The 25,696-nt window shown below is 42.6% G+C and overlaps 3 protein-coding genes and 1 pseudogene across 3 annotated transcripts; 3 read left to right on the top strand and 1 right to left on the bottom strand.

Moving 5' to 3' along the window:
* Positions 1-8,582: 8,582 nt before the first annotated feature.
* On the top strand, positions 8,583-9,882 carry LOC127304063 (CBL-interacting protein kinase 10-like; annotated as a pseudogene).
* A 2,480-nt stretch (positions 9,883-12,362) lies between these two features.
* On the top strand, positions 12,363-14,684 carry LOC127301811 (uncharacterized). Its single transcript, XM_051332088.2, has 4 exons — positions 12,363-12,499; positions 12,580-12,951; positions 13,045-13,810; positions 14,289-14,684. The coding sequence occupies exons 1-4, from the start codon at positions 12,368-12,370 to the stop codon at positions 14,300-14,302; spliced, it is 1,284 nt and encodes a 427-aa protein (XP_051188048.1). The 5' UTR covers positions 12,363-12,367; the 3' UTR covers positions 14,303-14,684.
* A 1,125-nt stretch (positions 14,685-15,809) lies between these two features.
* LOC127301810 (uncharacterized) lies at positions 15,810-19,954 on the top strand. The gene is made up of 5 exons (XM_051332087.2): positions 15,810-16,298; positions 17,669-17,778; positions 17,860-18,231; positions 18,325-19,078; positions 19,552-19,954. The coding sequence occupies exons 1-5, from the start codon at positions 16,067-16,069 to the stop codon at positions 19,563-19,565; spliced, it is 1,482 nt and encodes a 493-aa protein (XP_051188047.1). The 5' UTR covers positions 15,810-16,066; the 3' UTR covers positions 19,566-19,954.
* Positions 19,955-20,297: 343 nt separating this feature from the next.
* Positions 20,298-24,550, bottom strand: LOC127301809 (RHOMBOID-like protein 10, chloroplastic). The gene is made up of 9 exons (XM_051332086.2): positions 24,288-24,550; positions 23,809-24,065; positions 23,652-23,706; positions 23,487-23,567; positions 23,301-23,397; positions 23,112-23,179; positions 21,112-21,210; positions 20,984-21,025; positions 20,298-20,902 (listed from the first exon to the last, which is right to left on the bottom strand). The coding sequence occupies exons 1-9, from the start codon at positions 24,480-24,482 to the stop codon at positions 20,759-20,761; spliced, it is 1,038 nt and encodes a 345-aa protein (XP_051188046.1). The 5' UTR covers positions 24,483-24,550; the 3' UTR covers positions 20,298-20,758.
* Positions 24,551-25,696: the final 1,146 nt, after the last annotated feature.

Here is a 25,696-nt window from a genome sequence, read left to right as displayed (position 1 = left end):
AGTATTGCAGTAGATTGTATTTCAGTAAAGAGAATTGGACCGGGGTCCACAGTTCACTAGAGGTGTCTCTCCCATAAGACGAACAGCATGTTGGGTGAACAAATTACAGTTGGGCAATTGACAAATAAAGAGGGCATGACCATGCACATACATATCATGATGAGTATAGTGAGATTTAATTGGGCATTACGACAAAGTACATAGACCGTCATCCAACTGCATCTATGCCTAAAAAGTCCACCTTCAGGTTATCATCCGAACCCCCTCCAGTATTAAGTTGCAAACAACAGGCAATTGCATTAAGTATGGTGCGTAATGTAACTAGTGACTACATCCTTGAACATAGCACTAATGTTTTATCCCTAGTGGCAACAGCACAACACAACCTTAGAACTTTCTCACACGTCCCTGTGTCAATGCAGGCATGAACCCACTATCGAGCATAAGTACTCCCTCTTGGAGTTACAAGCATCTACTTGGCCAGAGCATCTACTAGTAACGGAGAGCATGCAAGATCATAAACAACACATAGCATAAATTTGATAATCAACATAACAAGTATTCTCTATTCATCGGATCCCAACAAACGCAACATATAGAATTACAGATAGATGATCTTGATCATGTTAGGCAGCTCACAAGATCCGTCAATGATAGCACAATGGGGAGAAGACAACCATCTAGCTACTGCTATGGACCCATAGTCCAGGGGTAGACTACTCACACATCACACCGGAGGCGACCATGGCGGCGTAGAGTCCTCCTGAGATGATTCCCCCCACCCGCAGGGTGCCGGAGGCGATCTCCGGACTCCCCCGAGATGGGATCGGCGGCGGCGGCGTCTCTGGAAGGTTTTCCGTATCGTGGTTCTCGTGCGGGGGTTTCGTCACGGAGACTTTTTATAGGCGGAAGGGCAGGTCAAGAGGCGGCACGGGGGCCCCACACCACAGGCCGGCGCGGCCAAGGGGGGGGCCGCGCCGCCCTATGGTGTGGCCCCTCCGTGGCCCCTCTTCGTCTCTCCTTCGGACTTCTGGAAGCTTCGTGAGAAAATAGGCCCCTGGGCTTTGATTTCGTCCAATTCCGAGAATATTTCCTTACTAGGATTTCTGAAACCAAAAACAGCAGAAAACAAGAATGTGCACTTCGGCATCTTGTTAATAGGTTAGTTCCAGAAAATGCACGAATATGACATAAAGTGTGCATAAAACATGTAGATAACATCAATAATGTGGCATGGAACATAAGAAATTATCGATACGTCGGAGACGTATCAGCAGCTCACAAGATCAGACAATGAAGCACATGAGGAGAAGACAACCATCTAGCTACTGCTATGGACCCATAGTCCAGGGGTGAACTACTCACACATCAATCCGGAGGCGACCATGGCGGTGTAGAGTCCTCCGGGAGATGATTCCCCTCTCCGGCAGGGTGCCGGAGGTGATCTCCAGAATCCCCCGAGATGGGATTGGCGGCGGCAGCGTCTCAGTATGTTTTCTCGTATCGTGGCTCTCGGTACTGGGGGTTTCTCGATGAAGGCTTTAAGTAGGCGGAAGGGCAACGCGGGGGGCCACACGAGGGCCCCACACGCCAGGGCCGCGCGGCCTAGGGCTTGGCCGCGCCGCCCTGTTGTGGCGGCGCCTCGTGGCCCCACTTCCTTTCCCCTTCGGTCTTCTAGAAGCTTCGTGCAAAAATAGGACCCTGGGCTTTGATTTCGTCCAATTCCGAGAATATTTCCTTACTAGGATTTCTGAAACCAAAAACAGCAGAAAACAGCAACTGGCTCTTCGGCATCTCGTTAATAGGTTAGTGCCGGAAAATGCATAATAATGACATATAATGTGTATAAAACATGTGAGTATCATCATAAAAGTAGCATGGAACATAAGAAATTATAGATACGTTTGAGACGTATCAAGCATCCCCAAGCTTAGTTCCTACTCGTCCCGAGTAGGTAAACGATAACAAAGATAATTTCTTAAGTGACAATGCTACCAACATAATCTTGATCATACTATTGTAAGCACATGTAATGAATGCAGCGATCAAAACAATGGTAAATGACATGAGTAAACAACTGAATCATAAAGCAAAGACTTTTCATGAATAGTACTTAAAGACAAGCATCAATAAGTCTTGCATAAGAGTTAACTCATAAAGCAATAATTCAAAGTAGAAAGCATTGAAGCAACACAAAGGAAGATTAAGTTTTAGCAGTTGCTTTCAACTTGTAACATGTATATCTCATGGATACTGTCAATGTAAAGTAATATAACAAGTGCAATATGCAAGTATGTAGGAATCAATGCACAGTTCACACAAGTGTTTGCTTCTTGAGGTAGAGAGAAATAGGTGAACTGACTCAACATAAAAGTAAAAGAAAGGTCCTTCAAAGAGGAAAGCATCGATTGCTATATTTGTGCTAGAGCTTTTATTTTGAAAACAAGAAACAATTTTGTCAACGGTAGTAATAAAGCATATGAGTTATTTAAATTATATCCTACAAGTTGCAAGCCTCATGCATAGTATACTAATAGTGCCCGCACCTTGTCCTAATTAGCTTGGATTACCGGGATTATCTTTGCAATACACATGTTTTAACCAAGTGTCACAAATGGGTACCTCTATGCCGCCTGTACAAAGGTCTAAGGAGAAAACTCGCATTGGATTTCTCGCTTTTGATTATTCTCAACTTAGACATCCATACCGGGACAACATAGACAACAGACAATGGACTCCTCTTTTATGCATAAGCATGTAACAACAATTAATGTTCTCATATGAGATTGAGGATATATGTCCAAAACTAAAACTTCCACCATGGATCATGGCTTTAGTTAGCGGCCCAATGTTCTTCTCTAACAATATGCATGCTCTAACCATTAAATGAGTGGTAAATCGCCCTTACTTCAGACAAGACGGACATGCATAGCAACTCACATGATATTCAACAAAGAAATAGTTGATGGCGTCCCCAGAAACATGGTTATCGCACAACAAGCAACTTAATAAGAGATAAAGTGCATAAGTACATATTCAATATCACGATAGTTTTTAAGCTATTTGTCCCATGAGCTATATATTGTAAAGGTAAAGAATGGAAATTTTAAAGGTAGCACTCAAGCAATATACTTTGGAATGGCGGAGAAATACCATGTGGTAGGTAGGTATGGTGGACACAAATGGCATAGTGGTTGGCTCAAGGATTTTGGATGCATGAGAAGTATTCCCTCTCGATACAAGGTTTAGGCTAGCAAGGTTTATTTGAAACAAACACAAGGATGAACCGGTACAGCAAAACTCACATAAAAGACATATTGTAAACATTATAAGACTCTATACCGTCTTCCTTGTTGTTCAAACTCAATACTAGAAATTATCTAGACCTTAGAGAAACCAAACATGCAAATCAGATTTTAGCATGCTCTATGTATTTCTTCATTAATAGGTGCAAAGTATATGATGCAAGAGCTTAAACATGAGCACAACAATTGCCAAGTATCACATTATCAAAGATGTTATACCAATTACCACATATATCATTTTCCAATTCCAACCATATAACAATTTAACGAAGAAGAAACTTTCGCCATGAATACTATGAGTAAAGCTAAGGACATATTTGTCCATATGCAACAGCGGAGCGTGTCTCTCTCCCATACAATGAATGCTAGGATCCATCTTTATTCAAACAAAACAAAAACAAAAACAAACACAAACAGACGCTCCAAGCAAAGTACATAAGATGTGATGGAATAAAAATATAGTTTCAGGGGAGGAACCTGATAATGTTGTCGATGAAGAAGGGGATGCCTTGGGCATCCCCAAGCTTAGACGCTTGAGTCTTCTTGATATATGCTGGGGTGAACCACCGGGGCATCCCCAAGCTTAGAGCTTTCACTCTCCTTGATCATAGTGTATATCATCCTCCTCTCTTGATCCTTGAAAACTTCCTCCACACCAAACTCAAAGCAACTCATTAGAGGGTTAGTGCACAATTAAAATTCACATATTCAGAGGTGACACAATCATTCTTTATACTTCTGGACATTGCACAAAGCTACTGAAAGTCAATGGAACAAAGAAATCCATCAAGCATGACAAAATAGGCAATGCAAAATAAAAGACAGAATCTGTCAAAACAGAACAGTTCGTAAAGACGAATTTTTAACATGCACCAGACTTGCTCAGATGAGAAAACTTAAAACTAATGAAAGTTGCGTACATATCTGAGGATCACTCACGTAAATTGGCATAATTTTCTGAGTTACCTACAGAGAATTAGACCCAGATTCGTGACAGCAAAGAAAACTGTTTCTGCGCAGTAATCCAAATCTAGTATCATACTTCTATTAGAGACTTTACTTGGCACAACAATGCAATAAAACTAAGATAAGGAGAGGTTGCTACAGTAGTAAACAACTTCCAAGACTCAAATATAAAACAAAATTACTGTAGTAAAAACATGGGTTGTCTCCCATAAGCGCTTTTCTTTAACGCCTTTCAGCTAGGCGCAGAAAGTGTGTATCAAGTATTATCGAGAGATGAAGCATCAACATCATAATTTGTTCTAATAATAGAATCAAAAGGTAACTTCATTCTCTTTCCAGGGAAGTGTTCCATACCTTTCTTGAGAGGAAATTGATATTTAATATTATCTTCCTTCATATCAATGGTAGCACCAACAGTTCGAAGAAAAGGTCTTCCCAATATAATGGGACAAGATGCATTGCATTCAATATCAAAGACAACAAAATCAACGGGGACAAGATTATTGTTAACGGTAATGCGAACATTATCAACTCTCCCCAAAGGTTTCTTTGTAGAGTTATCAGCAAGATTAACATCCAAATAACAATTTTTCAATGGTGGCAAGTCAAGCATATCATAAATTTTCTTAGGCATAACAGAAATACTTGCACCAAGATCACATAAAGCATTACAACCAAAGTCATTGACCTTCATCTTAATGATGGGCTCCCAACCATCATCTAGCTTCCTAGGAATAGAAGTTTCGCGTTCTAGTTTCTCTTCTCTAGCTTTTATGAGAGCATTTGTAATATGTTTCGTGAAAGCCAAGTTTATAGCACTAGCATTAGGACTCTTAGCAAGTTTTTGTAAGAACTTTATAACTTCAGAGATATGAAAATCATCAAAATCCAAACCATTATGATCTAAAGCAATGGGATCATTGTCCCCAATGTTGGAAAAAATTTCAGCAGTTTTATCATCGGCAGTTTCAGCAGTTTTAGCAGTTTCAGGCAGTTTTTCGCGCTTTGCATTAGAAGTGGAACCATTGCTAACACCAATTCTTTTACCATTATTAGTAGGAGGTGCAGCAACATGTGTAGCATTAGCATTGCTAGTGGTAGTAATAGTCCAAACTTTAGCTATATTATTCTCTTTAGCTAGTTTTTCATTTTCTTCTCTTTCCCACCTAGCATGCAGTTCAGCCATTAATCTTATATTCTCATTAATTCTAACTTGGATGGCATTTTCTGTAGTAACAATTTTATTTTCATTATCCCTATTAGGCATAACTTTCAAATTCAAAAGATCAACATCAGCAGCAAGACTATCAACCTTAGAAGCAAGTATATCAATTTTCCCAAGCTTTTCTTCAACAGATTTATTAAAAGCAGTTTGTGTACTAATAAATTCTTTAAGCATGGCTTCAAGACCAGAGGGTGTATTCCTATTATTGTTGTAAGAATTCCCATAAGAATTACCATAGCTGTTGCCATTATTATAAGGATATGGCCTATAGTTGTTACTAGAATTGTTCCGGTAAGCATTGTTGTTGAAATTATTATTTTTAATGTAGTTTACATCAACATGTTCTTCTTGTGCAACCAATGAAGCTAATGGAACATTATTAGGATCAATATTAGTCCTACCACTCACAAGCATAGACATAATAGCATCAATCTTATCACTCAAGGAAGAGGTTTCTTCGACAGAATTTACCTTCTTACCTTGTGGAGCTCTTTCCGTGTGCCATTCAGAGTAATTAATCATCATATTATCAAGAAGCTTTGTTGCTTAACCAAGAGTGATGGACATAAAGGTACCTCCAGCAGCTGAATCCAATAGGTTCCGTGAAGAAAAATTCAGTCCTGCATAAAAGGTTTGGATGATCATCCAAGTAGTCAGTCCATGGGTTGGGCAATTTTTAACCAAAGATTTCATTCTTTCCCATGCTTGTGCAACATGCTCAGTATCCAATTGTTTAAAATTCATTATGCTACTCCTCAAAGAGATAATTTTAGCAGGGGGATAATATCTACAATAAAAGCATCCTTGCATTTAGTCCATGAATCAATACTATTCTTAGGCAGAGATAGCAACCAATCTTTAGCTCTTCCTCTTAGTGAGAAAGGGAACAATTTTAATTTTATTATGTCACCATCTACATCTTTATACTTTTGCATTTCACAAAGTTCAACAAAATTATTGAGATGGGCAGCAGCATCATCAGAACTAACACCAGAAAATTGCTCTCGCATAACAAGATTTAGTAAAGCAGGTTTAATTTCAAAGAATTCTGCTGTAGTAGCAGGTGGAGCAATAGGTGTGCATAAGAAATCATTATTATTTGTGGTTGTGAAGTCACACAACTTAGTATTTTCAGGAGTACCCATTTTAGCAACAGCAAATAAAACAAACTAGATAAAGTAAATGCAAGTAACTAATTTTTTTGTATTTTTGATATAGCAAACAAGATAGTAACTAAAGTAAAACTAGCAACTAATTTTTTTGTGTTTTGATTTAGTGCAGCAAACAAAGTAGTAAATAAAATAAAGCAAGACAAAAACAAAGTAAAGAGATTGCGATGTGAAGACTCCCCTTGCAGCGTGTCTTGATCTCCCCGGCAACGGCGCCAGAAATTTAGCTTGATACGCGTACAGCACGCGTCCATTGGGAACCCCAAGTGGAAGGTGTGATGCGTACAGCAGTAAGTTTCCCTCAGTAAGAAACCAAGGTTTATCGAACCAGTAGGAGCCAAGAAGCACGTTGAAGGTTGATGGCGGCGAGATGTAGTGCGGCGCAACACCAGGGATTCCGGCGCCAACGTGGAACCTGCACAACACAACCAAAGTACTTTGCCCCAACGAAACTGTGAGGTTGTCAATCTCACCGGCTTGCTGTAACAAAGGATTAGATGTATAGTGTGGATGATGATTGTTTGCAGAGAACAGTAGAAACAAAGATTGCAAGAGATTGTATTCGATGTAAAAGAATGGACCGGGGTCCACAGTTCACTAGAGGTGTCTCTCCCATAAGAAATAGCATATTGGGTAAACAAATTACAGTTGGGCAATTGACAAATAGAGAGGGCATGACAATGCACATACATGACATGATGAGTATTGTGAGATTTAATTGGGCATTACGACAAAGTACATAGACCGCTATCCAGCATGCATCTATGCCTAAAAAGTCCACTTTCAGGTTATCATCCGAACCCCTTCCGGTATTAAGTTGCAAGCAACAGACAATTGCATTAAGTATGGTGCGTAATGTAATCAATAACTATATCCTCGAACATAGCATCAATGTTTTATCCCTAGTGGCAACAGCACATCCATAACCTTAGGGGTTCTTGTCACTCCCCCAGATTCACGGAGACATGAACCCACTATCGAGCATAAGTACTCCCTCTTGGAGTTACAAGCATCAACTTGGCCAAAGCATCTACTAGTAACGGAGAGCATGCAAGATCATAAACAACACATAGATAATAGATTGATAATCAACATAACATAGTATTCTCTATTCATCGGATCCCAACAAACACACATGTAGCATTACAGATAGATGATCTTGATCATGATAGGCAGCTCACAAGATCAGACAATGAAGCACATGAGGAGAAGACAACCATCTAGCTACTGCTATGGACCCATAGTCCAGGGGTGAACTACTCACACATCAATCCGGAGGCGACCATGGCGGTGTAGAGTCCTCCGGGAGATGATTCCCCTCTCCGGCAGGGTGCCGGAGGTGATCTCCAGAATCCCCCGAGATGGGATTGGCGGCGGCGGCGTCTCAATATGTTTTCTCGTATCGTGGCTCTCGGTACTGGGGGTTTCTCGACGAAGGCTTTAAGTAGGCGGAAGGGCAACGCGGGGGGCCACACGAGGGCCCCACACGCCAGGGCTGCGCGGCCTAGGGCTTGGCCGCGCCGCCCTGTTGTGGCGGCGCCTCGTGGCCCCACTTCCTTTCCCCTTCGGTCTTCTAGAAGCTTCGTGCAAAAATAGGACCCTGGGCTTTGATTTCGTCCAATTCCGAGAATATTTCCTTACTAGGATTTCTGAAACCAAAAACAGCAGAAAACAGCAACTGGCTCTTCGGCATCTCGTTAATAGGTTAGTGCCGGAAAATGCATAATAATGACATATAATGTGTATAAAACATGTGAGTATCATCATAAAAGTAGCATGGAACATAAGAAATTATAGATACGTTTGAGACGTATCATGGTGGCAGTTCAACCGTGTACCATCTTGGTGGACATGGTTGAAACAATCTGTCACATGCATGTAGGCTCCCTTCATAGCGTTGAGTCTTCTGGGTCAGTAATCACCGTCTCAAGTTGCAGCAGCGCTACCTTATGTGTTCGTTGCAAATTAAGCGGCAATATGGGAGAACAGAAGGGAAATATTTTGATGCAGAGATATGAGATAGGAAGATTACTTGGTCAAGGGAGCTTTGCTAAAGTTTACTATGGCCGTAATCTCAAGACTTCGCAGAGCGTTGCCATTAAGGTGATCGACAAAGAGAAGATCTTCAAGTGTGGGCTTATGGATCAAGTAAGACGGGAGATATCGGTGATGAAGTTGGTAAAACATCCCAACATAGTCCAATTGTATGAGGTGATGGCCACAAAGAAGAAGATATAATTTGTGCTAGAGTATGTGAAGGGGGTGAGCTGTTCAACAAGGTTCAGCGTGGAAGGCTGAAAGAAGATGTTGCTCGCAAGTACTTCCACCAGCTAAACAGTGCAGTTGACTTCTGTCATAGTAGAGGGGTCTATCACCGTGATTTGAAGCCTGAAAATCTTCTTCTTGCTGATAATCACAACTTAAAGATCTCATACTTTGGTTTGAGTGCACTTGCAGAATGCAAGAGACAAGATGGGTTGCTCCACACAACTTATGGCACTCCTGCATATGTTTCTCCTGAACTAATTTGTAAAAAGGGTTATGATGGTGCAAAAGCTGACATCTGGGCTTGTGGAGTGATCTTATATGTGTTGTTGGCTGGTTATCTTCCTTTTCAAGACAAGAATTTGATGATGGATATGTACCAGAAGATATACAAAGCAGAACTCAAATGGCCAAGTTGGTTTTCTTCGGAAGCCTGGAGGATTTTGCGTCGCATTCTTGATCCAAAACCTGCTACGCGTATGTCGTTTTCAGAGATCTTGGAAAATCCTTGGTTGAAAACAGGTCTAGATTTAGAGCTAATTAATTATAGCATGCAGACTGAGGATGTTGTTCCTGTTGACATGGATCCAGTTTTTGATCCATTCAGTAGAAGTACAACTGAGGCCACACGAGCGGAAGATAACCTCACTAATTTTAATGCCTTTGACATCATTTCTCTTTCATCTGGTTTTGATCTCTCTGGTATGTTTGAGGACAACTCCATCAAAGAGTCAAAATTTACATCTACCAGCACAGCTGCAACAATCATCACAAAGCTCGAGGACATTGCAAAGAGCTTGGGCTAAAGCTCATGAAGAAAGATGGTGGATTGTTAAAGGTGGAGAGTTTGCAACCGGGTAGGAAATGTGTAATGTCCATCAATACTGAGATACTTCGGATTACACCAAACTACCATCTGGTGGAAATCAAGAAGACCAATGGTCACTACTAGGAAAAGGCCTATAGCTGCAAAGGTTACCGCCGGCGCACTCCATTTTAGGTACGCCGGTGCTATTTACCACCGGCGCGCCACTATATAGGGCGCCGCTGATGCTCCCTTACCGCCGGCGCACAACCATATTTGGTGCCCCCGGAGTAATTTGCGGCCAGGTTCGGGCCACAAAAAATGGGCAGCTTCTCCTACTGTTGGCGCACCACCATATTGGTGCACCGGGGGTAATCAAATTACCCCTGACGCACCAATATGGTGGTGCCTAGGAGGAGCTGCCATTTTTCCTCCACACCCCCATGGACCGCCTTTTCAGTTTTCGAAAAAATAAAATAAAATGATAGAAAATTCAAAAAATAAAATCATTTGAAATGCCCATGTATTATGTCATCTAGTTTTATTGAAAAAATTTGAAAATAGGAATTTTGATATATTTTGCAAAATGGCATCGTTTTTCGGTAAAACGGAATTTCAGGTTGCATACGACCTCCGATGAAGACCTTTTTTTTTATCAAAATGTATCTACGCGAAATTTCCTATCCGAATTCAACGACCTATGTTGTTTCGACAAAAATGGAATAGTCAAATTCAAAACAGAATCATGACTCTTTTAAACTTTTAGATTCTGGTAAAAAAATAAAAAATTACCCCCAACGCACCGCCGTATTAGGTGCGCCGGTGGTAACCTTAGGTATATAAGTTAAAAGGAAGAAACAAGCCTAACCCGTTAGCTGGATGTGCTTGACCATTCTAGAGTGTAGGACCCATAATTAACATCGTTCACATCAATGGACGAAGCAATAATTATTTCTTCCTTTTTTGAGAGGGCGCATTATAAAGTGCCACTCTTGTATGCCACTTACAACAGCACCATTATGTGTCAGTATGGACTAGACTAGAGTACGATGTATAATTGTCCGCATCCTTTGCTACTCTGTTAAACATCGATATGCCAGGCAAAAAAATGTAGACAATTTGGGAGCCCCATCTAATTAAAAATCTATCAAGGTATGCCATAGGTTCTTATAGTGACTCGGCGCGAAGAAGCGGTGTAATTGTTGCACTTGCATATGATTTTGGAGTAGGCTTTGTAGGAGCCACCTGAGTCTGGACCGACGCCAAATACTCCATTTGTTGTCGGAAACCACACACCTTGTCGGAGATGGATATGATGTTGGTGGTTACCCATGCGAACCCAGTTAGGAGTTTTGCCAAGGTTTTCTAAATGGTATCCACTCTTCTCCCAAACAAGATTTCCCAGCGCGCGCTAATGGCTTAGCTCTTCCTGGATGGTGCCATCGCTTGCTCTTCTCTAGATCTACCCCAACCTAGCTAAAGATTCCACGTTGCATCACCGATGTGGCCTGACACCTTTGCCTATGAGCCGTGGATTCGATTACCAGGATTTGAGCACTAGTAAAATATCCAGGAATCTGATAGCAAATTGTGGTGTCCCAATCTACGATTGAATTTTGCACCACAAATTCAACAACAAGCACAGAGACGGGATGCATAATTGGAGACGGAATAGAAGCAACAGGTGAGCTGCACATGTGTGCGAAGATAATCTTAGAGTGCAGTCACAACACATGATCTCTGAGAGCCAATGTTCCTTGCCGCTCACCGTGTTTCTTATACCTCTGACGTGTGGGTCCCTTGTTCACTCGTCGGTCCATGCACTGAATTCTCGGGACCGGCGACTCGTTGTCCACGGATCCGAGGTGGAGGCGTGACACATTCCACCAGGTAATAGTTTCTCCACGGGATACATAATTAAGGTACTCTGTCTAATACCTGATACATAATATTTATAAGTGGCAGTGCTCTCTGTAAAACCTGCATCATTTGCTCCTGCTGTATGTATATTTTATCTTCCCTATTGAGATCAATTTTCTGTGCTAGTGTACCAGAGTTATTCTATGTTCGACGCCTTCCCAATGCTACCGATAAAGGTGGTTGCGTTAACTAGGGATCCAGTCCATCGCTTCTGTTGGCACAGTTAAGTCGGTGCATTCGACTCAAGGATTATGAGTCGATGAGTCGAATTGAAGTCTCTAAGGTCCCAATGTTTTTGGTTGGAACACAAGTAGTCTCATAGACTCGTCGAGCGACTCTTAATCCTTTATTTGACTCGTAGTAACTCAGTGGTTCTTCGTTGAATGCTCATTATCTCAACCCATTTCTCTTTACCATTACCAGATAAATGCTCATGAGTTGCTATGGAAAAGTTATTTTTGTTATGTTGCATCAGTTTTTTCATATGCTTGTGTCATACACTAATAATCCTATTCTGCTGCTGGGTTGTTTATTTATGTTCCACTTAACAGTGCCAATGCTCAACAGAGCTAAGCCACATTGTTTCATTCTTTTTTCTTCTAAGTTGGCGATCGTTTTTCTGTAGCTGTTTGTTTGCACAAATGTCAATTGTATTTCCTACATGGAATTATATTTTAATGATGCGAAATAATGGATTTGAGTATTGATTAAAATGACTGTTTTCTCTGTTTCAGCTCAAATCAAGGTTGGTTTCACGTTGGAGAAGCCTGCGTCATTCCTCACTGCTCACATGGACAGAATAGGGAGTGACATATTTGAAGAGATTGGTGTACCTAATAGTAAGGTGGGCAATATTTTTACATTTATTATCCCTTCTATTCTTCTGTCTTCACAATTGGTTAACTCAAATATTTTGTTTAACAGGTTTCTATTGTTTCGATGAACTCATTAACTTCTAAATACTCCACACATGTGGTTTTTGGTGTTCTTCCTTACCCAAAAGATGCTTCAATAAGTTTGCCGGCCCTTAGTGTACTGAGATCATCCTTAGTTGGGATGATGCTGCAGCAGCTGAACCTGTCCTTGACACCATCACTCTTTGGGCATCCATCTTCCATTGAGCTCTTAAGATTCCCTGGAGGAATTACTGTTGTTCCTGTGCAGTCTGGTTCTGTATGGACGAGCACAGTCCCACTATTCAACTTTGTGTTGAACAACTCCGTTTATCAGATCTTGGGTAATCTTACAGAGCTAAAGGATCAGTTAGAACTTGGATTGAACTTGAACTCAAACGAGGTATTACCTATTAAACCACTTTCCACAATCTATCATCAATTGAACCGGCTTTGTTTTTATAATTTAAGCTCACTGCCTATTATGTATGTGCAGAGAATATATTTGCAGGTCAGGAATGAGATTGGTTCTTCAGTTGAAGCCCCAGCAATCATTGAGGCATCGGTGTTAGATGGGACTCTCTTGCCATATAGATTGAAGCAGTTAGCTCAGCTAATCAAAGAACCTGACGTGGGAAACCTTGGGCTTAATCACTCTGTATTTGGTAAAGTAAAAGGAGTCCAGTTGTCATCGTACCTACAACACTCGATATCAGATTTGTCCCCTAGTCCATCTCCTTCACCATCTCCATCTCCATCCCCATCTCCATCCCCCTCTCCATCACCTTCTGTAAGTGTGCCAGTATCTTTGCCTCCATCTGGGAGTATCCCCTATCCTGGACCCCCAACTTTTAGTCTGCCTCCTCGTGCTTCTCCCCCTTTACCGAACACCCCCCCTTGTTTTCCATGTACTCACTGTAACCCCTTTCCTCCAGCTGGTAGGCCAAAGTTAAAACCACCCTGCATTGGTAGAGACCCTAAGCCGCCTCCATTTGTGCACTCACCACAGCCATCTGTTGTTCCACCCCCTTCAGTTCATAAACCATACCTTCCTCCAGCGTCTCCACCAATTCCTGGCCATGTAGATCCTCCCCGTCCCTTACCATCTCCTGATCATGTGCCAAATGCAGTCCCTGGACCAGCTTACCAAATGATGCCAATACATTCACCCCAAGTGCCTAATTTTCGACATTCTATGCCTCCACGGAAGAAACGAAGTAGCAGAACAACCAAATCTCCTCCGGTTGCTCCATCTCCATATTGTAAGTATCTCGTTGCTTCATCTCTCTACCATGTAGGTTATAATTCTTATTTAATGATTAATATTTGATTAGTTGATTCGAAGTGTTTTGATTGTAGCAGTACAGTGCTTGCTATTCATATCAAACTAGTAGATAAACTATTGGCAATAGTTTATTCCTTAAGTGGTCATGCTGAGATAAATGTGTTGTTTTGAATTAACCTACGAATATTTTGCGTTTCATTGGGTGCTTCTTTACAACCATGCTACTGTTTTCACCACCACCCTATGTATCAATATGCGATCATGTCTAGTGGGAACTTAGTTCCAGTATGTATGCAGTTTATTACATGTCATTGCACCAATTGAATTCTGATTTTTCCAAACCCACAGTACTAGCAGTTGCAGTCTGCTTCGTTTACATCGGTGTTGCTTCACTTTGCTGTCAGTCCACCATCATTATGTAATGGAAAATAAATCTTCATGTGTTAAACTTGCAGCTCTCCATTCCTGAAGTGATGCTCGGATTTCTTCAAATGTTTGTTCTGCACTGTCTACAAAGCTGTCCTTACTATGAGGTCGCTGTGGTTGCAGTTTTGCTGCTTGGAACTTCCTGAACCATGAATGGGAGTGTGATACTGCAAAGGCGGGTTTTGTTTTTCAGTAACTTTTAACTGCATGATGAATTCCGAACCATCTGAGGCGGAATGTAACTGTAGATATAGGTCTATATGATGCTAATTTACAGGGTTTTATGTCACGAAGGTGGCTGCCCTACGCCTTTACCAAATTGTAAGGTCTCACCGAAGGTTGAGGGCTTATGGTAGAGAAGAATGTATTACACTGTTGACTGTAACATATTGAGCATAATACTACGGACATGGTGTTTTGGCTCATAGGTGCAAATACACCTATCATGAAAATTGCATTTTAAATATATTAAAAAATTCTGAAAAAAAATCCTGGGTGTACATCCGGATATATTATGTTTGTGCACAAAGTTTTGTTGGGAGAAGATATTTTTTATGGGCTGTGTTAAAATGACAAATAAATGTCTCGCAAGAAGCCATTTTTGAGTACCGAAAATGTCTTTTTTATACAAGTCACAAAAAATGTCATTATTTCGCGAAAATTTGTGTACGGACATAGAATGTGCAGGTGTACAGCTATATATATTTTTAACTTTTTTTTTTTACATTCTAAAATAGGTTTTCTGAGTAATGGGTGTATCTACACCTGAGAGCCAAAATGCATTTCCCATAATACAACGCACATCTTTGATGTGGGATTTCTTGCTGTTCGCGTGCACACTGAGAGCTGATGTAGCGTGTGTACTGTGGCTTACTCAGCTACTATGTTTTTTGAAATACGAAAGTTTGGTCACAAAAGCTTCAGTGAGGGAACTAGTCTTTTGGGTAAAATTGCCAAAATTTGACATCCAATCAAGCATTATTAGTGTACCTTTACAGAGAGCAAATGATGCAGGCTTACCCTTTATAGTACTTCTTGCACCATACTCCGTGTTCCAAAACAGAACTATTGTTTACGAAGTATAAGTCCCATATCATGCAATGAGGCCACATCGCACAACACGTGTAAAACAAAACAAGCTCACTAGGACATTTCTCGTGCCCTCTTCCTCCCATCACACTCAAACTCAACTGATTGGGCCAGCCAAAGCCAATCTATCTAGGCCACCTAATGACACCCAACATACAACACACATCAGCCAGTAAAGAAAAAAAGCAGAACTAGGCGCACAAGTGCATTATCATGCCCCAGTTGGCAAGTGACATGTGATGAAGGTGATTTTTTTAGAACACACAGGCTGAAAAAAGAACTGCAACTGAGCTAGGTCGCCACATGTCCTCACATGCCCGGTTGGTCTGCAAAGGAAGGTGGGATTTCGCCTCGCAGGTGGTTAGAACGAGCAGCGTCGCTGACGGCGATGCCCAAACGGAATTATAGCAGCAGTAACTCGAATACTAATATCTTTGCAGAAATAGCACTAGTACTAGCGATTAGCAAAGCGGAAAAGTCAGTGTCACCGCATACTTGGCACCCACCTCAGGCACAAAACAAGGGGATAAATCCAAAGAGGGGGAACGAGGTGGAGGCGAGCGAGAGAGAGAACCCTACTTAGCCGACAGTCTCGCCGGCGGGAGGTGGTAGCAGCAGCAAGCGCGCGCGCGCGTCGCCCGGCCGTAGCCGCCTCGCGCGCTCGCGGCGGCGGGCTGGGGAGCTGGGGATCGCGGGGGCCAAGTCAGATGCGCTCGGAATGGGGAAGCCCCTCGATGTCGAGCAGGGCGGCGCGGGAGGCGCCGCGGTCGCCGCGGGAGGCGGAGGAGGAGGAGGGGTGCGGGCCGTCGCCGGCGCGATCGGCCGGTCCGTCTCGTTCCGGTGCGTGTTCGTGCTCGCGCTCGCTGTCGGGGTCCTCGTCCCGGCGCTGTCCCTCCTCCTGCCGTCTCGCCCCAAGGGGTTCATCTCCGACGACCCCGATGTTCTCGCCGGTGAGCCCTTCGCCTTCCACCGGTCTTCGTGATGCATGAGTTTTAGTACTTTAGTTGCGGTAGCTTGGCAATTGGGCGTTCGCTTGAGCCTGGTGGGGACTCCGGAGGCGGATCGACGCGATGGGAGTTCGTGATGTCGGGCCGGTGTTCCCTACTTCGAACCCGTCTCCCTGGATCTACGATTTTTGCGCGATTTTACTATACTCAGTTCTGCCGTTTGGTGATGTGGGATGTTCAACTGTCTGGTTGGTGAATGGTTAGTTAGCTGATGTAACTAATTTCAAAAATTGGATTCAACTAATACCCTAGTTATATAGTTTTGTATTTTATTACTATATAGTATTGATATGATTTTTATCTGCTGGGGAAGTAAAAGCTGAGTTATACAAAGTTCTATTCATGTTATGATGTTATGTTATGAAGTTTTCATTGTTATGATGCTGACATACCGTGCCTATGTGTGCCTATCTATCAAGTATTCACTTGTTCAATGAAGGATTGGGCCGAATGGAAGGGGAGTTGGGGAGGGTGTAGTTTTGGGAGAAACATGTAAATAAAATACCAGTGAGCCTGGTAGCATTTTTTTAAAATTCTAAATTCCATGTATTTTAGTAGAATCTAAGACCCTCAATATAGGTGTTTCAAATGTTTGCAGGACAATCTATTCTTACCATGTAATTAAGGTACTCTGTCTAATACCTGATACATAATATTTATAAGTGGCAGTGCTCTCTGTAAAACCTGCATCATTTGCTCCTGCTGTATGTATATTTTATCTTCCCCATTGAGATCAATTTTCCGTGCTAGTGTACCAGAGTTATTCTATGTTGCCGCCTTCCCAATGTTACCGATAATGGTGGTTGCGTTCCTGTCCATCGCTTCTGTTGGCACAGTTAAGTCGGTGCATTCGACTCAAGGATTATGAGTCGACGAGTCGAATTGAGTCTCTAAGGTCCCAATGTTTTTGGTTGGAACACAAGTACAGTCTCAAAGACTCGTCGAGCGACTCTTAATCCTTTATTTGACTCGTAGTAACTCACTGGTTCTTTGTTGAATGCTCATTATCTCAACCCATTTCTCTTTATCATTACCAGATAAATGCTTTTGCGTTACTATGGAAGTTACTTTTGTTATGCTGCATCAGTTTGTTCTGCTGCTGGGTTGTTTATGTACGTTCTACTTAATAGTGCCAATGCTCAACAGAGCTAAGCCACATTGTTTCATTCATTTTTTTTCTAACTTGGCGATCATTTTTCTATAACTGTTTGTTTGCACAAATGTCATTTGTATTTCCTACATGGGATTATATTTTAATGATGCGAAATTATGGATTTGAGTATTGATTAAAATGACTGTTTTCTCTGTTTCAGCTCAAATCAAGGTTGGTTTCACGTTGGAGAAGCCTGTGTCATTCCTCACTGCTCACATGGACAGAATAGGGAGTGACATATTTGAAGAGATTGGTGTACCTAATAGCAAGGTGGGCAATATTTTTACATTTATTACCCCTTCTATTTCTTCTGCCTTCACCATTGGTTAACTCAAATATTTTGTTTAACAGGTTTCTGTTGTTTCGATGCAATCATTAACTTCTAAATACTCCACACATGTGGTTTTTGGTGTTCTTCCTTATCCAAAAGATGCTTCAATAAGTTTGCCGGCCCTTAGTGTACTGAGATCATCCTTAGTTGGGATGATGCTGCAGCAGCTGAACCTGTCCTTGACACCATCACTCTTTGGGCATCCATCTTCCATTGAGCTCTTGAGATTCCCTGGAGGAATCACTGTTGTTCCTGTGCAGTCTGGTTCTGTATGGTCGAGCACAGTCCCACTATTCAACTTTGTGCTGAACAACTCCGTTTATCAGATCTTGGGTAATCTTACAGAGCTAAAGGATCAGTTAGAACTTGGATTGAACTTGAACACAAACGAGGTATTACCTATTAAACCACTTCCCACAATCTATTATCAATTCAACCGGCTTTATTTTTATAATTTAAGCTCACTGCCTGTTATATATGTGCAGAGAATATATTTGCAGGTCAGGAATGAGATTGGTTCTTCAGTTGAAGCCCCAGCAATCATTGAGGCATCGGTGTTAGATGGGACTCTCTTGCCATATAGATTGAAACAGCTAGCTCAGCTAATCAAAGAACCCAACGCGGGAAACCTTGGGCTTAATCACTCTGTATTTGGTAAAGTAAAAGGAGTCCAGCTGTCATCGTACCTACAACACTCGATCTCAGATTTGTCCCCTAGTCCATCTCCTTCGCCATCTCCATCTCCATCCCCCTCTCCATCACCTTCTGTAAGTGTGCCAGTATCTTTGCCTCCATCTGGGAGTGTCCCCTATCCTGGACCCCCAACTTTTAGTCTGCCTCCTCGGTCTTCTCCCCCTTTACCGAACAACCCCCCTTGTTTTCCATGTACTCACTGTAACCCCTTTCCTCCAGCTGGCAGGCCAAAGTTAAAACCACCCTGCATTGGTAGAGACCCAAAACCACCTCCATTTGTGCACTCACCACAGCCATCTGTTGTTCCACCCCCTTCAGTTCATAAACCATACCTTCCTCCAGCGTCTCCACCAATTCCTGGCCATGTAGATCCTCCCCGTCCCTTACCATCTCCTGATCATGTGCCAAATGCAGTCCCTGGACCAGCTTACCAAATGATGCCAATACATTCACCCCAAGTGCCTAATTTTCGACATTCTATGCCTCCACGGAAGAAACGAAGTAGCAGAACAACCAAATCTCCTCCGGTTGCTCCATCTCCATATTGTAAGTATCTGGCTGCTTTATCTCTCTACCATGTAGGTTAAATTCTTATTTAATGATTAATATTTGATTAGTTGATTTGAAGTATTTTGATTGTAGCAGTACAGTGCTTGCTATTCATATCAAACTAGTAGATAAACTATTGGGTTTATTCCTTAAGTGGTCATGCTGAGATAAATGTGTTGTTTTGAATTAACCTACGAATATTTTGCGTTTCATTGGGTGCTTCTTTACAACCGTGCTACTGTTTCACCACCACCCTATGTATCAATATGCGATCATGTCTAGTGGAAACTTAGTTCCAGTATGTATGCGGTTTATTACATGTCACTGCACCAAATGAATTCTGATTTTTCCAAACCCACAAGTACTAGCAGTTGCAGTCTGCTTCGTTTACATCGGTGCTGCTTCACTTTGCTTTTCAGTCCACCATCATTATGTAATGGAAAATAAATCTTCATGTGTTAAACTTGCAGATCTCCATTCCTGAAGTGATGCTCGGATTTCTTCAAATGTTTGTTCTGCATTGTCTACAAAGCTGCCCTTACTATGAGGCCGCTGTGATTGCAGTTTTGCTGCTTGGAACTTCCTGAACCAGGAATGGGTGTGTGATACTGCAAAGGCGGGTTTTGTTTTTCAGTAACTTTTAACTGCATGATGAATTCCGAGCCATCTGAGGCGGAATGTAACTGTAGATATAGGTCTATATGATGCTAATTTACAGGGTTTTATGTCACGAAGGTGGCTGCCCTACGCCTTTACCAAATTGTAAGGTCTCACCGAAGGTTGAGGGCTTATGGTAGAGAAGAATGTATTACACTGTTGCCTGTAACGTATTGAGCATAATACAACGCACATCTTTGATGTGGGATTTCTTGCTGTCCGCGTGCACACTGAGAGCTGATGTAGCGTGTGTGCTATGGCTTACTCGGCTACTATGTTTTTGAAATACCAAAGTGGTCACAAAAGGTTCAGTGAGGGAACTAGTCTTTTGGGTAAAATTGCCAAAATTTGATATCCAAACCATATGTTCAGCTTAACCAAGCTAAAGCAAATTTATAAATAGCTGCACAAGTCAGGAACAAAATGAATTCAACACAAAGTAGTGAATTTTGTTGGTGCCAAGTATATGTTGCAATACCATGTGTAACCTTTGCACTGAAGCATAATCAGTATAAACTCATGTGGTCAGCTCTTTCCAGTGCAAGCGGAAAGGAAACAGTGATACAACATACAAGAATGATCAATTATCAGGGCCGCATTTGCTTTGGCCCAGATACACGTATCAATCATGAATTCATTTACACAAAATTCATGCCAATCAGGCACTAGTAATTCCTGATAAAACATGTTAAAAAAATACAATTGCTGGTGACTATTATCAACTGACCGTAAATATGTCACAGTTTTAACATAGCTTGCAAGTGATCCAAAAACAACAATTAGCTCCAAGTGAAGTCAGAGGCACCGAAGCCTCCAAAAACAAGAACCAGTAATCTCCTCAAGTTAGCTCAGAAGCAGGCCATATATGATTGACAATTTCTTCCAAGCTGGATATCAGTCATGGTTTGCAGCCACGGCTTCGGCTTGCTACATCTTTCTTACTTTCCCTGAGGTTTTCTCTCCTCCATTTTCAGCTATTTATACACAGGAAAATAGGAACACCTTTTTATTTACATGCTGCTACTGGGATCTTTTACTGTTCAACAGCTGGGGAATGGGTGCCCTGTCTTTGAATACCACTCTTCCATCCTTTGCTACGTACTGATATTGCCAATCTGGACCAAGAAACCATGCCGTGGCTACTCCCCCAAGCAAGCCTCCCAACTGTCGTTATTCAAGTGAGCTCGTCAGCTAAGCATCTCATTACAGGGTGGAATGAACTATGTAGAAGTTCAGGAGACTTACATGACCCCAGTTGTCGATGCCCCTTGAAAGGAGACCCATACCCTACCAAATCGAACATATGAGGATGCAATAAAGAAAATAGCAATAACAGAGACAACGATGAAATGAGTGGAAAGATAAACGAATACCATATTTAAGACAACCACACGTGCTATTTGCTCTAAACTTTCCTTCCCATGCCCCAAAAGCTTTCTGTGCCTCCACGTATAAACAGCATAGGCACCAACCTGATAATACATATAAGTTGATGAAATGAAACAGTAAGACCATTTATCAAGGAGTTCTTAACTAAATGAGACTAGGCCTGATGTTCTTCAGGTTAGCAAACAACAATGGTGGTAGTGACAAGTAGGATTTTTAATGCAGAAGTATAACAATGAAATGAATTAGTACATTAAAGGCCAGCTGACAACCTGAAAAAAAGAAACATGGACAAACCTGAGGAATGCATTTTCTGTACTGAAAATAAGACAATTTCACACCTTATTCATGAATCTGTAGTTGCTAAAGAACTTTGGAAAATTGTTTCCTCTTTCTTCTACACACCCCTAGGCTTAAATTTAGAATCTTTGAGCAGATTCTGGCTCTCTCAGAAGAGAAACTCTGCTCTAAACTCTATCTGTGTATGTGTTCTATGGTGCATTTGGAAAACTAGGAACACTGGGATTTTGTTTCGAAGGAATTGTGTAGGATTTGGATCCATAGGATTTTTTTCCTACAAACATTGTTTGATTCATAGGATTGCAATCCTTTGAAATTCCTACAAAGGATTCATTTGCACTATGTTTTGGGGGGAAATTTCCCTTCACTCCAACCTCTTTTTACAATTCCTTTGGTTTTCGGATTGGAGAGGACATGCCATTCCAATCTGTGTTTTTCCTATTCCTGCGTTCTGAAAATCCTGCTAATCAAACGAGCCCTATGTTTTTTTTTACAATCTCCCTTGGTCTGATTTATACAAGGCATGGTGGCTGATTCTCAAAACACTATTCAAGGGTCCAGCACTCCAGCGTTGGACAAAGTGACTGGTTCTACCAGATGGTTTTGACTCTGGTGACATCTCCTTATCAGCTGGAGTGGTAGTGATAGCCGAGCATGATGCTGCAGTAGCCTCTCCTGCTCTGAACATGAAGTCATTGTTCGAAGTACTGGGTGATGGTGCCCAGTACCCAGCCCATGATGGGTTTAGACCTCCACCCAGATCATCTGCTCCAACTGACAAGAAGCTTCAAAACCTCAGCCCGGTCACACCTCTGGTCATGCCAACATCCCCAGAACCATCTCCTTTGAAGAAAACGAAGCTGGCTGGGACTGGTTCACCGTTCCCAGATGCTGTTATCGCTGAGTGATGGTTTTCTTGTCAGGAAAAATTATAGAGAGTAGTATTCTTTCCCCTGTGTGGGTGGCTTTATTTCTGTCGGCTTGAGCCTAAATCTAGCTTTCTTCGTTTTAGATTACATTTGGATACCTGCAGTGGCGGAACCACGCATTGGCTGTGTAGTCATTGACTAACACAGTTTTTTGCCAATACAAGTTTAAAGTGTGTAAAAATAATTAAAATTTTGTATAAATATATATATTTGACTACACAAGTTTAACATGACTACACAGGGTTAATGTTCTGGCTCCGCCACTGGATACCTGTGACTTGAGAACTCGTTTGTGGTGGTGGCATCTGGTTTCGTTTATGATATAAAATAAAATGGAACCAGGGGACTTCAGTCCCTTGTTCAACTAAAAAAAATTAAAGGCCAGTTCAGTCAAGATGTGCAATTAAAGATGTACCAGTGTAGTAGTACATATGACCGGTCATAAAAAAAATTCCAACTTTGAGATCTTAGAAGGAAAGTTCGTCTAAAAAAAAATCAAAGGCCAGTTCAGTCAAGATGTGCAATTAAAGATATACCAATGTAGTACATATGACCGGTCATAACAAAAATTCCAACTTTGAGATCTTAGAATAGAAGGAATTGATGGAAGAAAGTCATGAAACCATCCGAACAATTTACAACATATGATATATGTTCTGATCTATCGGTGAAATTTCGTAATTTCATATTCCTAAGGAATGACTTTGACATAACACAAAATAAATCTTTAACTGTATTTAGCAATTAACTTGACATACCAATCCAAAAATGGCCCCTGACGCACCAACAGAAGGTGATTGGCAATAAAAGTAGCTCATTAGTGAACCTGTTACAATTTCAAACATGAAGAAATGATTATGGACCAAGAATTAACAGAAGACCAAGAAAACGATCACCACCACATGGATTTCCACACACAAAAAAAGGTCACAAGGATAAACAAACACCTGCCACCGCGGAAGTGAAATAAACAGCAAGAAATCTTCTAGGGCCAGTAACGAGTTCCACCGCAGGGCCAATGGAATTCAAAGAAAAACAGTTGAACTGCATCATTATAATGATAGGAAGGAAAGTCAGCAATGGTTATTGTGTAGAGTACAATTATAATCCTCAATAGAAAAAGGAACACATACAGCAAGATGAGTAAGGTTTCCATGAAGAAGAGCTGATGTACCCAACCGCCAGAATTCCCCTCTATTAATCAGGCTGTTGACCTTCCATCGTAAATATTGTTGCACCCACGTCAGATCAGAAATAAGCAGAATATAGGTGAACTGGAAATTTTAACACGTACCAACCTTTGCTCCCCACATAAGAAGCTTCCCTTGTGATGCTATCTGAGCGATATAAGCCCTTTGGAGAATGTAAACACAGTGTTAATCACAAATGGGGAAAGAAACCACCGTGGAATGGTAGGTAATCATTACCGGTGTATCTCATACAATGTGGACTTACATAATATTAACAGCAAGAAGAACATTGGTCCACAGCCTCTTCTTTGAATTGATTCCACGAGGCCGTCTCGGCTGCAGATTTCCGTTACCGATGTATCTCCCTCCTGATCTGCTCCCACCAAAGAAAACAGAACTGCCGATAAACGAAGCGGATAACACGTTTCCCAGCGCCCCAAGAACTTGCTGTGTGTCCAGTGGCTGTGATCCCCCAAACCAAATGTCGCCTATTCTCGGCAAGACCTCAAGATGTCGCACCTCCTACGGATTGCACAATTCAGTGCAGATTTAGTTATGCACCGGGCGCAGAACTTCTTAGGTCAATTCCTATCATGATAATAACTAGCATCTGTATACCTAAAAACCGAAGGATATCACAGTTCACAAGTCATAAGAAGTAAACTGACGTCTACAGTAGGAATACGGCAGTTCGCGTCACAATATATGAGAGTGGAATGAAGGCGAAGCAAGACTACTCAGTACCGGAGAGCGGAGGAGGAGGCCGGCGAGGCGACGGCGGAGGGAGCGGCCGAGGTGGACGCCGGCGACGGCTGCGACGACGTTCGGCTTCCAATCTCCGCCATCACCGCCGCCGCCTCCGCCGCCGCGGCCGGAGGAGGAGCCTGGAGGGGGAGGGGGAGGCCATGGGAAGGAGGGGAGCAGCAGCCACGGCGCCATGGGAGCACGTGGACCCCGTTGAGCCCTTTCGATTTCAGAGCTTTCCTTTCGCTTTGCTTGGGGAAGCGGCGTCGGACCCAGGAGCTCCTACAAGACGCCCGTAGCGTCAGCTACGGGGTCGACGCTTGCGAGCAGGGTGGGCCGGCCCAGTAACTTCGCGCTCTGCTCGCTCTCTTACGCCTTTTTCTGCCCGACTTTTTTTTTCTGCAGCTTGTACGCCCAGGAAAAAAACAATCTGTTTTTCTAATCATCTTGGAAACGATTGCTGAAATTGTTCATGGATTCCAAAAAATGGTTCCTAAATTTTTAAAATACTCGTGACGTTTTGAGCCTGATGAGACCCTTCCTTCGTTTATTTTACTATGTATGACAGGGGGTAGTGTGGCCCTTTAATTTTTCTTCTTCTTCTAGACACAGATGTATCAATAGCTAAAACATGTCTATGTATTTTCGTATTTAGATAAAGTTGAGCAAGTTATTTTAGAATGGAGCAAAGTATATATATTCTTGGCTGGCCAGAGCATGTGCAAGGATGGGTGGGCGCCTCCGGGGATCAAATGGTCCATGCACAGACATCATGTTTGGTTGGGGGGATTAGATAGAGGGAATGGGACTTGAGAGCGCACGGGATTAAAAGTCCCTTGTTTGATTAGAAGAAATGGGAATTTACTTGGGAAGTGGATTGGAAGTTCACGCCTCTAATTCCTAACGATTTCATCCTAAGGGGATCTCCAGTGGCGCGACGGAGCGTCCTTTTTCGTCCGCCGTGACCGGAAATGCGTCTCGGGCCTGTTCCAGCGGGGCGACGCAAAGTGACTGGGCCGTCCGCGGAGACGCAAACCTGGCCCATGGGCCAGGTTTGCGTCTCGGCGGACGCGCAAAGTGTCCGCTCGCTTTTCCACCGGGCCCGCCTGGCAGCGAGTCTGCATCGAGGGCATCGATTCAGGCGGTCAGCGCTTCCGCGTCTGCGCCGCAGCCTTCGTCATCAATGGCGCGGCTGCCTGTTCTGCGCGCGCACTGGCGGGCGGCGGCTGGGCTTCTGCGGCGCCTTCAATGGCATCGTATCCCCCGCGCGCCCGCCCATAAAAGTCCACCGGCCGCGTCGCTCCTTCGCCCACACCTCCACAACCACCACCACCGCCGCAGCGCCATGGGGAAGAAGAATGACTTCGAGGCCTCCGGCAGCGGCAGCAAGAAGATCACGCTCCCCGTCT

Source organism: Lolium perenne, chromosome 5 (assembly GCF_019359855.2).
Source record: "Lolium perenne isolate Kyuss_39 chromosome 5, Kyuss_2.0, whole genome shotgun sequence".
NCBI lineage: Eukaryota > Viridiplantae > Streptophyta > Magnoliopsida > Poales > Poaceae > Lolium > Lolium perenne.
This window is presented reverse-complemented; position numbering and strand designations above follow the sequence as displayed.

What these genes read in the sequence shown, in the direction of transcription:
- LOC127301811 (XM_051332088.2), top strand. Translation starts at nt 12,368, where the DNA reads ATGACTGTTTTCTCTGTTTCAGCTCAAATCAAGGTTGGTTTCACGTTG. An exon ending in TTGGTGTACCTAATAGTAAG is followed by an intron (nt 12,500 to 12,579) that starts GTGGGCAATATT and finishes TTTGTTTAACAG; the next exon opens with GTTTCTATTGTTTCGATGAA. An exon ending in TGAACTTGAACTCAAACGAG is followed by an intron (nt 12,952 to 13,044) that starts GTATTACCTATT and finishes ATGTATGTGCAG; the next exon opens with AGAATATATTTGCAGGTCAG.
- LOC127301810 (XM_051332087.2), top strand. Translation starts at nt 16,067, where the DNA reads ATGGGGAAGCCCCTCGATGTCGAGCAGGGCGGCGCGGGAGGCGCCGCG. An exon ending in CGACCCCGATGTTCTCGCCG is followed by an intron (nt 16,299 to 17,668) that starts GTGAGCCCTTCG and finishes TCTCTGTTTCAG; the next exon opens with CTCAAATCAAGGTTGGTTTC. An exon ending in TGAACTTGAACACAAACGAG is followed by an intron (nt 18,232 to 18,324) that starts GTATTACCTATT and finishes ATATATGTGCAG; the next exon opens with AGAATATATTTGCAGGTCAG.
- LOC127301809 (XM_051332086.2), bottom strand. Translation starts at nt 24,482, where the DNA reads ATGGCGCCGTGGCTGCTGCTCCCCTCCTTCCCATGGCCTCCCCCTCCC. An exon ending in TTCTTATGTGGGGAGCAAAG is followed by an intron (nt 23,568 to 23,651) that starts GTTGGTACGTGT and finishes TTACGATGGAAG; the next exon opens with GTCAACAGCCTGATTAATAG. An exon ending in TTTCACTTCCGCGGTGGCAG is followed by an intron (nt 23,180 to 23,300) that starts GTGTTTGTTTAT and finishes AAATTGTAACAG; the next exon opens with GTTCACTAATGAGCTACTTT.